Consider the following 12,255-nt stretch of genomic DNA (forward strand, 5'->3'; position numbering starts at 1 on the left):
TCTTCGAAACAATCTATTGGTACAACCCCAAGTGATATTAACTGATTCCGAAAAGTGAGGCAAAAAGTTCTGAATTGTCTATTTTTCATTTGTTTGAGAGTGAAGAGTGCTAGCGGGGCGATGGAGTAATCCCAAGTTTGTTTTCTTAGTTACAGAAAGGTTCCTGCTGTAGCGGACCTCATTATTTTAATTAGTCAGTAGTTACTGTGTACAAAGCCTTGATCCAAAATTTATCATGGGCTGTCTATTCAAGATGTAGCCAATTGCTTCACTTTGTATCTGCATCAAATAGCTAGTATATGGCTAGATGAAAAGCCTCATTAGGCGATTACAAAGTGGAGTCTCTCCTGCTTGCTAGCTGTGGGAACAGCTTGAGTGCATTCCCAAAATTGATCTTCTTCCTCAATTCCTCATCCATCTCATACGACTCAAGTTCCTCGAGAAATGCTGGGTAGGCAGGAATTGGGGCATATGGAAAGTCGCTCCCGTACAAAATGTGGTCGTGCGGAACCATCTTCAAGAGCATGTCCAAAACCTGCGGCGACGAGCTTAGAGCCAAGTCAAAGTGGAAACTGCGGAATGACTCCATTGCTTTTTCATAAGTTGTTCCCATACGATGCGATACCGCAAAGTCCGGTGCGCGTTTCATGGGCGTTGTCACGCGCGATATCAAATACGGTAGGGCTCCGCCTGCGTGTGACAATATGACTTTGCAGTTGGGAAACTTGAGGCGCGTGCCGTTGGTAATCATATCCATCGCTGTGCGGGTCGTTTCATGAGGATAGTCAATGGATGGCTGTGGCAACTTTGGGTTGACGGGCTTTGTATCGACCGGGTGGGTGGGATGAATGAACACGACGCAACTTCGCTTGTTGAGTTCGGCCCAGATGGGCTCCACGTCAGGATGGCCAAGATAGGTGTTAGAGGAGCCGTAGCGAGTAAACAGCGTTACCCCATCGGCATGAAGATAATCTAGGCCATGTGCAATCTCTTTGAGGGCATCTTCGGTGTCGAGGATATTGGGCAAGGATAAAAAGAAGGCAAAGCGTTCAGGCTCACGGTGCCGTAGATCAGCAGCATATTCATTCAATGCTCTTGCCAGTTCGGCTCGTTTGTGGCGGTCTGGAACAATACAGGCGCCCGGGGCCGAACAGAAAGCACAGCTGTCTGCACTCCAACATGTTTCATCAATAATCTGGAAGCCAAGGGGCTCCAACTGGGAGTCGGCCAGCCACTCGGGTCACCTCCTTGCTCCTCGACAGCTTTTATGGATTTAATGGGGAATCAAGATTCGAGGATTGTCAGGAACTTACCCTTGGCATAAAAGTCTGGCACAAAATGATGATGAGTGTCAATCTTGTTTACTGGAGGTTTATGACTCCAGCCGGTCGCCTTCTCTCGGAGCCAGTCAAGAGTATGTTCTGCCATTGTGCTGAATATACCAAACTTGCGAAAATAGAGAATGAGGAGAAATACGATGGGGACCGAAAAGACGACAAACATCGCAATGAGCACTTTCAAAGCCAGCTTGCCAACACTCCAGGCTTTTAATACCTGAGGATAAATGCCGATTATCCGAGAGGCTTCTAGGAAAGCAGTGCGTAATGCAGGCGGAGGGCCCGGTACGGAACCATCCCGGTGCAGTGTCCACAATCCCCACAGAAGCCTAGTTACCCCACACTAACATTGTTGGCAACAAGCCTTGTGCATGATTGGATTTACATAATTGGTATGCAGTGTTATTGAATGGCCGCGACCACTCCTGCCGGAAGAAATAAAAATCTCCTTCGTTACGGGTTATACGGTGAGGGCTTCAACTACGCACTGATCCTTGAGGAGTTTCAATTAGAGAGTAGGTTGGCAGATAAAAAAACATCTCAACTTTCATGAACCTATCAGTAAACTTGGAAATATATAGCAGATCATTCTTCAAAACATGATATGATGAAATCTGTGATAGCCTCCGTAGTTTCACTTGGACGCCTCCCAGCCGCAAAGCCCATCAATGGCCCATCGTGGGTCTCATTGGCCATATGAACTGTCACACCTCTCTCACTTGTCCTTTTCAGCATTTCACCCAAGTGTTGTATATGATCGCTGAAAACTTCTTCATTGCCTCCGGTTATGATAATACGCTCGACAGCCGCAAAGCCCTTCCACCAGGTCTCCGGTACATCCAAGGACATTCCCCACGCATTCCCGGAAGAAATCTCCTCTTGCCAGGGGAGTGTTCCACGAGATAGTTTCCCCATTTTGAAACATTCTTCTGGCTCAGAACATCGGCACTGAACCATCTCGAATAGGAGGGGGTCTTGAAGTTGAAAGAGGTCAAAGGAGATACAAGGAAACACCCTCTTATTGCACCCTGCAAATCAATCACAGTCTCTTTCATAAGGTCAGAGGGACGATGACGATGTAGATGCGCCATGAGACTTAGAGATAGGTGACCTCCTGCAGAATCACCTCCGAAAACAATCTGAGAGTCACCTTAATGAGAAATAGTCGACTAGTTTTGATTTTGAAGGGCAGCAAAACCCTACCTTGGATGGCGCATATCCTGAGTTTAGGAGATACCTAAGTGCGAAAATTCCCTGTGACATCTGCCTTGGATACGGGTTGGCAGGAATTAAATCTGAAAATTTAGCATCTTCCCCCTTTTTTTCTTCGTTTTGAATCACCGTACGAACCATATTCGAGAATACACACACTGAGTTCAATTCCATTGCTAGATGCCTCTTTTTTTATATGTGCCATCCAGTCCAGATGTCCCTTTGAAAGAGGCATCACATATCCGCCACCTATAAGGTCAGTGAGTCTCAGGCAAGACATGATCCGACATCGTACCGTGAAAAAAAAGCACGACATTGCTTGCACATTTTGGACCAACCCACAGCAATCGAGTTGAATTGTCAGCCACTAAAACATCAACTGCGGGAATGGCACCGTGAGATAAGATCCATGCATTATACGTGTCGATAGTGGATGGTAAAATGGCCTGTAGCTGTTGAGGGGAGTATTGGTCATGAGAGCCCCAGCAAATCCATTCCAGATGGATGCTCCCAGTGGTAAGTTTTTCAGCCAGGCCCGGACAGCGGCCCCTAAAATCCGGGACACTGCGCAAGGTAAAGTTCGAAATAAAAAGGTGATCAAGAATTGCAGCTTTGTAGAGACTGGTATTCTGCGCGACATTTTCCCACACTTCATGAAATATAGGATTTGATTAAATCCGGCTTGTCTGGGGAATAGGACTCTCTTCAAGGGGTTCTGGAAAGGGAAAATTGGGTGTCTGGACGGCAGTTATTCCGGATTACGAATAAGTGAAGTGCCGTGGTCGGGTGAATGCTAAGAGAATGCCTTTATAATATGTAGTATCACCCATTCGGCATGTGCTTCCGTGTACCTTGACTCAGCTGTAGCTGTCATTGAGGAAACCCCCTCGGTCTATACTAGCCGGATCCCTCCCGGCATCTCTTCGGAACGGTCGCGCGGCCATATTATTGGACGATATCGAGGCACGCCTACTTTTTCTCTCCATAGGCCTAAATTATGGATTCTTATTTTTGTGTATTTATACATGAATCAAACAGTAAAGGGTAATTCCCTCCCGCTTGCCTATACCCCCTCTTTTGATCTTATCTCCCAGCCCTAACCAAGACCATGAGCAACTCAAGTATTTTCCCCCGTGAGGGTCTTTACATCGACCCGATTATAGGGGGCCTACGAAAAACTCTCCTTCATCCGGTGGTAACGTCGATATTTCTCTATCTAGTGCAGACAGGCAGATTGAGCACCCTTATTCCATACGAAAGGCTGGTTCAATTGACTGCAGCGGCCAGCATCACCCTTTGGCTCAATGAATGGTTGAACGTCAAAAGTCGGAATAACTGGGTGATAGATGATACATGGGACTGGAAGAAGGAGGTGGTGGTGGTGACTGGCGGAAGCGGTGGAATTGGTGCGGGAATTTCTCAACGTCTTGCTGCTCTGGGGGCAAAGGTGATCGTGTTGGATATAATCCCTTTGACATTTGAGCCCGGTATTTAGATGACCCTGATTTCAGGAAAAGACATATGTAATTTAAGACTAACTAAAGCGGTCTTGAAGGAACAAAACGCATCATGTACCGCAAGTGTGATCTGAGTGACGAAATGGAAATTGCGAATGTTTGCAAAGAGATTAGAACGGAGGTGGGACATCCAACTGTCTTAGGTCAGTGAAAGCAAAATGACGCCCAAGTTCCGCGAGCTGAATAGTGATAGTGAATAATGCTGGCTTGTCACGCGGTCGAACTGTCGTCGAGGGGACGTATAGCGACAACATCATCACGCTGAAGACCAACTTACTAGCGCCATTTTTACTCTCGAAGGAATTTCTCCCGAACATGATTCAACGAAACCACGGACACGTTGTCAATATAGCTTCTATGAGCGCATATATACCACCTCCGGGGATTGCTGACTATGCGGCATCAAAAGCAGGGTTGATCGCGTTTCACGAGGTATGGCTCAAATCCCCCCTTTTTCAGTGTTCCTACATACTGAGTATGCAGTGCCTGGCCCAAGAGCTACAAGTGCTGAATGCACCAAAAGTTCGAACTTCTCTTGCAGTGCTGAGCTTCACAAAAACGCCGTTATTTAAGGGAGAGACGAATCAGTCCCGATTCCTGATGCCTCTTTTGCACGTTGAAACTGTAGTCGACGCCATCGTTGAAGCACTTGACAGTGGTCTAGGCAAAACTATTTTCCTTCCAGGCATATTTAGATTTTTTGCAGGCTTGGTGAGTTACTATATTCTCTAACAGAATATTCGTTAACAGAGCGTTCAGCGAGGAGCCCCAGATTGGTTCCAGAATTTGATCCGCGGAGGCACCAGGTCCCTGAATGTGGAGTTCAAAGGTCGACAGAAAATTGATCCAAATTCTGGAAGACTTGTTGGTTAAGAGCGTTCCGTTTCATATGTCATACCGTGCCCAGGTGTCAAAAAATGGTCCAATGCTTTTCCACAATATCATTACACAGAGCTTAAATGAATGGCAAGAGAAAAGGGAGCTCGATGTTTGCATAAATACTCGACTAAGCCACTACTTTCTCCGCATCGGCTTCCCCGCCTATTCAATATTCAGCTTCAAATGAAATTTGGACCCTAAACAGTGTCGTATATATAGGGAAAATGTGACGTCGGTGGACCGGGAATATTGTTATAAATAAAAGTGGTTGTCCACTCGTGAACATTGTAAGAATATAGTACAGCAATCTTGGCTTACAAACTCCGGGTTTTAATGCTCCAAGTCCTACTTTTAAAGCTCATTTTCGTCTTAATCCCCAAGCGCTGCCTTGACCATTTGTTCAAATTAAGCATGGTCTTCCGGGCTTCTTCGATCTCTTCTTCTCTGCGGGCCAATTCCCGCATAAGGTCCAAGCTTCTGGCTCGTTCCTCATCGAGGCTTGCAATTAGCATTTTCGAAGTTTCGGCCTCGTCATTCCAGGCATCTTGCAGTTGACTGATACGTAGATTCACCTGCTCGAGTTGCTTAGTGAGAATGTCGTTGTCCATGTTGGCTTCTATTAACCGACGGATAAGTAGTTGAATCCAATCCTCTTTGTCCTGTACATTTTTCTGCAAGGATTCTATCAGGGCGTCAAGGTTTTCTTGCGTCAGAGGTTTCTCGTCATTTCCAGGGTAGAATTTGCGGATTTCATCGACAGTTTTCTTGATATGGGCCAATGTCCTGTTTGTTGGCATGAACGGAAAGATTTTCTTTATCCATTCGGATAATACTGGGTTCACAGCGGCGAAACTAAGGGGGGGGCCGAGATGCCAGCCGAGTTCTGATGATTTGTCGCTTGTGGGTTGTATTGTAGGAGGTGTGGTAAGGTTTGTATACCATTCTGTCGAGTTCGAGCTGGCCATTTTGCCGCCCTTTTTGGCGGTAAATAACTCGTAGTATGGATTCTTTGTGCGGATCTCTGCTTGATTCTTGGGATTAAAAGATAGAAAATACTACAACTGTTAATTTTTTTTTCTACAATAGTGATTTCTTGGCGCGACGTCCAACGGTGCCCTTGGATTGGAAAGAGCTCCTTGTGCCAACCCCCTCTATAAGCACGGATCGCCACGCGACAGTGAACGGCAATGAAAACCCATTAAATTGAATAGAAATTCAAAGGAAATTACTTAATACGCGAAATATCGCACAAGTTATCCCGCCCATATTCTGGAGGTAGGGATCTGGCGATAGAGTAGGAAAGAGCGAAGTTATTCAGACATGGAAGGCGGGGCGCGTCTACATTTATACCAGGGCGCCAAGCCTCAGCATGCTCTTCTTTTCAGCATAACTCACATATTCATTTATTTTGAGCATCTCATTGGTGGTACCCGGTTATGAGATCAATTGTGCAGGCTGAATTCTGCCCCGACCCGCTTTTGGTCATTAAAATTGAAACTTTCCCTCTCGGTCACATCAATTACGATTTATTATGTAGGTATGTCACCACTACTTAAACTCGCTCCAGATATATCAATAGACCTTTATCTCCATCATATTTCTACAATCCTGACTTAAATCCCCATTTCCAAGGCTCCCGTCTGTCTGGCTGCACTCTCCGTTCTAGTGTTCAATTTCTCAGTATCGAACCTTTAAACAACAAAATATAGGCCTTGAAGCGGCGCTCTATCTCCTGGGTATCACAGCAAAATAATGATATCGTTTATCGGAAGTTTCTTCTCAAAAAGAAAAAAAAGCTCAATTCTTGATCTCCCCCCGGAGTTGATGCTAATCATTTTAGACTACCTCTCGGTTATCCAACAGGCTTGCCTGACTCTAAGCTGCAAAAAATTCTATCATCAATTTGAATATGTTCTAAAATCTCCTGATTTCCGATATCCTTATTCTGATGGCCTGGATTCCACTACTGATTACTTCACCCGGAAGCAACTTCTTATGAGGCTAGAGTCCAACGGCTGGACAGGGTGCAATTGGAAATACTGTGTTGCATGTATCAAACTACACCCACGGAGTGAATTCGAGCTCGAGGACTACGCCGAATGGCCGACTGGTAGACCACGCAAGGAACACTGCAAATGGCCAGGTATTATTGTACTCTGTCCATGCGTGAGGTTTACCCCGAAAAGAATAACACAACTCTTTCACGAACTGCGGGATTCAGGCTACTCGAACGGAATAAGCCCAGAAATTACAAAGCATCTCCCAAACTGGCACCGCTGTGAATACTTTAGTAGCTTATCGGACGAGCTAGTATATTCACTGGTGATATCAGTTTCTCTTGAGGAGAGCGGCGCTCTTGTGTTTCATTTCGAATACTCTGTCTCTTTCAAATGGCCCTACCTTGGCAAAAGAAGAATTATGCTTTGCCCCCACAGAGATGCCCTTCAACACTTAGGTGTACATATTCGTTCACTGCCTCAATTCTCATGCTGCGATACATGCGGCATAAAGCTTTCGATAAGCTTGTCAGAAGATTCGGGGAAATATCTGATTCAATACACAAGAAAGTTTGACAAATACCAGTATCAGATTCACGAAAGCTACTCTATGGACAAATTTTCAGACTATAGATGGGAAAGGTATCGTATAAGCCCCTACCAATCATGAAGAGCACGGACTCAAAAATATGCTAGATGGCCCGGGAGGCTATATCGATGGGAAAGATATTCAAATGTTTGACGTATTAGCTTTCCATTTATGCTCGCTAAAATCGAACACTTCGCTAAAAGTCGGGACCAGGTATGTTTGTCTATTAGCTAATACTAATATTCATGGCACTGGAATGCTTCATGGAAAGAAGTATCAATCGGGTCACCTCAATTATCCAGCACCTGACTGCTCGCTCGGATCTACTCAAAGCTGTCAGAGAACATTGTGTTGTTCAGATGTTTTACGTTAACTTGGCGTTGTGCCCACACTGCCTAGATAGTATCTTCGCTAATGTGAAAAGGTTACCGGTTCCAAAAATAAATCCCAAAATATAGGCACGTACTAGTTAATACCTAGGTATATTATGCTACCTGGATATTTACTCTTCAAAGGTGCCACCCCGCCCTCTCCACTTGATACTTTGATACCCGTACCAGTGTTCAGTTACTAAGATGCCCATGAGCGCAATTCGATATCCCTTCCTACCTTGCCCTCAGCATAATCCGCATGCAGTCATGGTCACGAATATCTATCTTAAGCTTACTAGATTACCCAACCTGTTTTAAACACCCAATCTGATAAGATCACAGCAATGGCAGCAGCCTGTTTCAATAGTGAGCTCATAGAAGTATGCAAATGGTCATGTGTATTTAGCCTTACCATTGACATGTCCGCCCCGGAAGTCACGGTGACCTCGAGAATAGGTTTATACCTGCGCCATCGAGAGTTCATAAAAGGTAAAATCTCGTTGCGCTGTATACTTTCCCGCACTACCGCCACCTTCCTATCTCCGTCCACAACATCATACAGTGCTAGGATGGTGCCATGTCTCTCGATATTCAACTCAACTCGTCTCTCTTCTTGTCCTTTCGCGTCCACGGCAGCTTGATTCTCGAACGATAGACTGAAGTCATCGAACCCCTGGGTAAAGGACCATTTTGGAGCAGCTCTCGCTATACTCGCATGATCGCTTCCGGGCAATGTAATGAACCAGGAATGCGTAAAAAGAGCTTTTCGGTGAAGTTCAAACAGGGGGAGCCCTGAAGAGTCACGAAATTCTCGACAAGCGCGATTGCCATACTTCCTGCCACTCACGGTGAACTTCACAGAACCGTCTTCATCGTCAATAATCTTGAATGAAACGGCTGACTGGGCGTCGCCTTGTGGTTTAAGAACCAGACGTGTTTCTGAGGTCGCGATATATTCTTTTCGGAAGGCAATCTGGCGATGCGGGGGCCGAAAAGCTTTGCGGGGGCGTTCCGGAGGTGGATTTGACAGTGGCTTCCTGGATTGCAGGTGAGAAGTGAACATTTTCTCGGAATTTGTATTTCTGGACGGTGGTCAAACTAGGGGAAGAATATATCGATATTGGTAGACAGCTCCCAGTAGTGTAACTATTGCGCGTCGCTTCATACGGTGGCGTTCTCGCGAGGAAAATGTGACACTGACCCCGGTGACCTTGTAGCATCATTGTGGGGGGCTTTAGCCGCGTGTTGTGTCGGGATTTGCATGGTATAACGTATACGGCAGGGATAGTCCAGTATCGGATTGGTAACGGATAGCCCTGTATGCGACGATCGCAACGACCGATTTTTATTTCAGAGCAAAGACCTAAACCGTTTAGTTCTCTGTCTCTACAATATAATCTTGATTTTATTGTATATACGCAGATTTTTAAATTTTATGGGAAACAAAAAGTCGTGTTTGAGGTGCTGTGCCCGATCGTCATTTGGCCCCTCAACTCATACTTTGCGGGCCACTGGGGGCGGGGCCAAGCTTAGTTTCTAAAATGAACGAAAGCTGAGTTGTATGAAGTCACCGGTTTTCTTTAGACAGCATCTCAATTATTACGAAGTAGTTTATGCTAATTTTCCATCTTTGATATCTTCATCTCGGACATCACATCTTGCACGCGGTCACAGATCTCCGGGTATTGCCATTTGGGAAGTCTCCAAAAGAAGAAGAAAAACACCCATCCAAAACCAAACATCTTGTTCCATGATTGACCCGTCCGTAGTTTTGTAGAGCCCTGCTGGTCCATCTTACTTCCCATTGCGCGTTGCGATCGTGAAGCCACCATCTCCAGAGCCCCTACTGCAAAGTTCAGACAAAACCACAATATTTCTCTGTACCAACTTGATCACCGAGCTGCCACAACACAACGCTATGCAAAATACCAGAAAAAGGGAATATAATAAGAATGTCAAGTATTTTGTCACCATGCGAACCAGGACGCAAGTCAAAGACCCTTTGCGAGAGAAAGGTGCCGTAGTTGGTATATGATCGAATTACAATTTGGTGCCAGAACTGACTCCAAAAGCGGCGGATACTCCAGCAGTTACTAGGAGAGCCAAAAGTTTCCGAGAATCTTCATTCTGTTCTTTGAGACCAGATGATCAAGATCGGACCAGGCGGTTGTAATGGCGATAGGATGCAAATCGTACAAAGGCGTTGCTGAGCTGGCCGTTAATGTTGTTAAGCTGCGCGTCTTGAAACAGCGGTCAAAGGCAGCAAAAATTATGAGCTAGGGATGATATGAACTTGAGGTTCAATTTGAAAGGCCTGTTCGCTAAATTTTGACTTTCGTTGTAAGCGCTTTGTTGAGTTTGTTGAGTTGTGGTGCCACTGCTGCCTCAGGCATTCAGGCAACCGTGGGGTGGCCTTTGGAGTTAGCTTCGCTCTCGCCTCCTCTCATCCGATCACCACCTATTATCGTGTCACTCTCCCATCCGTATCCATTTCCCTCTGGCGCCTTTTGTTCAAGAGCGGAACGCGATGATCAGCCCAAACTAGTGTACATGTTTCCGACTCTCCCGGTGAAACAACCGGTTGGTCGGAATCGCCTTTGCGACTTACCCGTACCAATGGAATCCGTGATTGAAAGGTGAGGTCAACGCTGTCCACGGAGCCAATCGCATATCGTAGCCATGTTCGAAAGTTGAAATAGTCATAAGAGCTAAGAGACGAAATGCACGTCAGTGAATCACCATGATTATGCTCATTGGTCTTATTGGTCGCGACGGTACCTTGGTACCTTGGTAACCAAATCCGCTAATAGATGTTTGGGTCGTGCAGATGATCAATCATGCGTTTACATTGGGTCGACGAGAGTCTAGCCAGGGCATAAGGTACAGTTGACGTTATCAATCAAATATGTGGACCTCTCCAAGAATGCTCCAGTTTTATAGTTATACGATACTTAGACATATAGCATCACGAATACTAGTCAGTTCTCCATGGTACTTGGTAATTCTACTCTTTAACGACTAAGAATTTGCAGCATCTTAGGACACTCAAAATCGGCTCAGTGATAATATTGTTTGGAGGGTCTGGTGAATTGCGTGGGTTTTAGTGATGCATCCCTTCCTCCCGTTTTAATCTGTATTACAGCGACTCTGTTCTAACGGGCTACGAAGATTATCTTTTTTCCGAATGATAGCCTCTGGCTTGCAAATTAAATTCAAAGTCGATTTTGAGGAGAATTATGTTTCTTTTCTTGCGCTCTGTAAGCTATCAAACCTATTTTAGATTTTAGTTAGCCAAAAACAAATCACCCAATATTTCCATTTACGGAAGCGATCGATCAGCCGACCTGCTATAACACTACGCCACATTGAGCTTGATCAACACAGATTGCACGAGAATTTCGGCTATCGGCGGCCTATCACCTGATAGCTGAAAAATTAGCAACAGTTCTACTATCTTGTCTCTCGGTTATATAGCTTCGCGGTAGCGTCATTGACTTCAAAGTCCTCATTTCGCAGCGTATATTGTCTAAGGCAATTGCTTGCTCGCAAAAACTAATCGTCCCAACTACGAAATTCAACACTCTCAATTATGGGGAATCACGCAGACGTTATTCGACCGTTTCTCTTTTTGGCGTTCGCCTGCTCCTATGGATCAGTGCAGTAATCACCTTGGGCCTTACTGCATGGGTTGCCGATCACCTGAAGGGCTACCGGGTCATTTTCACCCTTGTTATTGTGAGCATTTGAGCTTTTTTCGATATTTGCAATTGCTCGCATCCCTAGTACTAACTTGTTCGCGTAGTCGGTGCTCACTGCGGTTTTCTACATTCCATCTCTCTTCACCGCATTGATGCATCGCAACCGTGGTTATATGCTTCCATTGGACATAATCTTCTATGCCCTGTAAGTCAAATCATTCTCATTTATATCTTCAAAATTGCTGGAATAAGTTATTACCCTATTGAAGTACGCGAAGCTAATTCTCACATAGATGGCTATCAGCATTCATCTTCGTTGCGCAAACTGATGGCTCTGCGAATGGGGTCACATGCCACTACTATAGTTGGGACAGTGGTGCCTGCAGGAGAAGGAATTCTATTGAAGCGTTCACTTTCCTGTCATTGTGAGTTGACACGCTAAAATCAGCCTCCTTTCCCTTTCTATATGTGAGCACACATTCTAATTTCTTCTCAAAGCTTTTGGACGCTCTGTGCCTTGTGCTTGGAAATCGCCAATATTTATCTCGATGAGCCAGCAGTTACTACCCATCCCGAGAAGACCAACTTAACGGCTCATGGTGCCAACAATGGAACTGCTGCAGCAACGAATGGTGCGCACTCTCAAGTTTGATGG

The 12,255-nt window shown here is 45.4% G+C and overlaps 6 protein-coding genes across 6 annotated transcripts; 2 read left to right on the forward strand and 4 right to left on the reverse strand.

The window, feature by feature from the left end:
- Positions 1 to 328: 328 nt before the first annotated feature.
- On the reverse strand, positions 329 to 1,428 carry N7509_001136 (amidohydrolase family protein; the record flags this gene model as incomplete). The annotated part of the gene is made up of 2 exons (XM_056625773.1): positions 329 to 1,167; positions 1,314 to 1,428. 2 exons carry the CDS (start codon positions 1,426 to 1,428, stop codon positions 329 to 331), a joined length of 954 nt encoding a protein of 317 aa, XP_056494355.1.
- Positions 1,429 to 1,922: 494 nt separating this feature from the next.
- Positions 1,923 to 2,252, reverse strand: N7509_001137 (uncharacterized protein; the record flags this gene model as incomplete). The annotated part of the gene is made up of 1 exon (XM_056625774.1): positions 1,923 to 2,252. One exon carries the CDS (start codon positions 2,250 to 2,252, stop codon positions 1,923 to 1,925), a length of 330 nt encoding a protein of 109 aa, XP_056494356.1.
- A 1,405-nt stretch (positions 2,253 to 3,657) lies between these two features.
- N7509_001138 (short chain dehydrogenase/reductase family protein) lies at positions 3,658 to 4,939 on the forward strand (the record flags this gene model as incomplete). Its single annotated transcript, XM_056625775.1, has 5 exons — positions 3,658 to 4,036; positions 4,105 to 4,209; positions 4,260 to 4,498; positions 4,550 to 4,777; positions 4,817 to 4,939. 5 exons carry the CDS (start codon positions 3,658 to 3,660, stop codon positions 4,937 to 4,939), a joined length of 1,074 nt encoding a protein of 357 aa, XP_056494357.1.
- A 320-nt stretch (positions 4,940 to 5,259) lies between these two features.
- Positions 5,260 to 5,910, reverse strand: N7509_001139 (uncharacterized protein; the record flags this gene model as incomplete). The annotated part of the gene is made up of 1 exon (XM_056625776.1): positions 5,260 to 5,910. The coding sequence occupies one exon, from the start codon at positions 5,908 to 5,910 to the stop codon at positions 5,260 to 5,262; it is 651 nt and encodes a 216-aa protein (XP_056494358.1).
- A 2,287-nt stretch (positions 5,911 to 8,197) lies between these two features.
- Positions 8,198 to 8,965, reverse strand: N7509_001140 (uncharacterized protein; the record flags this gene model as incomplete). The annotated part of the gene is made up of 2 exons (XM_056625777.1): positions 8,198 to 8,257; positions 8,315 to 8,965. 2 exons carry the CDS (start codon positions 8,963 to 8,965, stop codon positions 8,198 to 8,200), a joined length of 711 nt encoding a protein of 236 aa, XP_056494359.1.
- Positions 8,966 to 11,138: 2,173 nt separating this feature from the next.
- N7509_001141 (MARVEL domain-containing protein) lies at positions 11,139 to 12,252 on the forward strand (the record flags this gene model as incomplete). The annotated part of the gene is made up of 5 exons (XM_056625778.1): positions 11,139 to 11,159; positions 11,377 to 11,637; positions 11,705 to 11,805; positions 11,894 to 12,025; positions 12,099 to 12,252. The coding sequence occupies 5 exons, from the start codon at positions 11,139 to 11,141 to the stop codon at positions 12,250 to 12,252; spliced, it is 669 nt and encodes a 222-aa protein (XP_056494360.1).
- Between the last annotated feature and the right edge of the window lie 3 nt (positions 12,253 to 12,255).

Source organism: Penicillium cosmopolitanum, assembly GCF_028827165.1.
Source record: "Penicillium cosmopolitanum strain IBT 29677 chromosome Unknown utg000003l:1.0-3747932.0:1.0-3751027.0, whole genome shotgun sequence".
NCBI lineage: Eukaryota > Fungi > Ascomycota > Eurotiomycetes > Eurotiales > Aspergillaceae > Penicillium > Penicillium cosmopolitanum.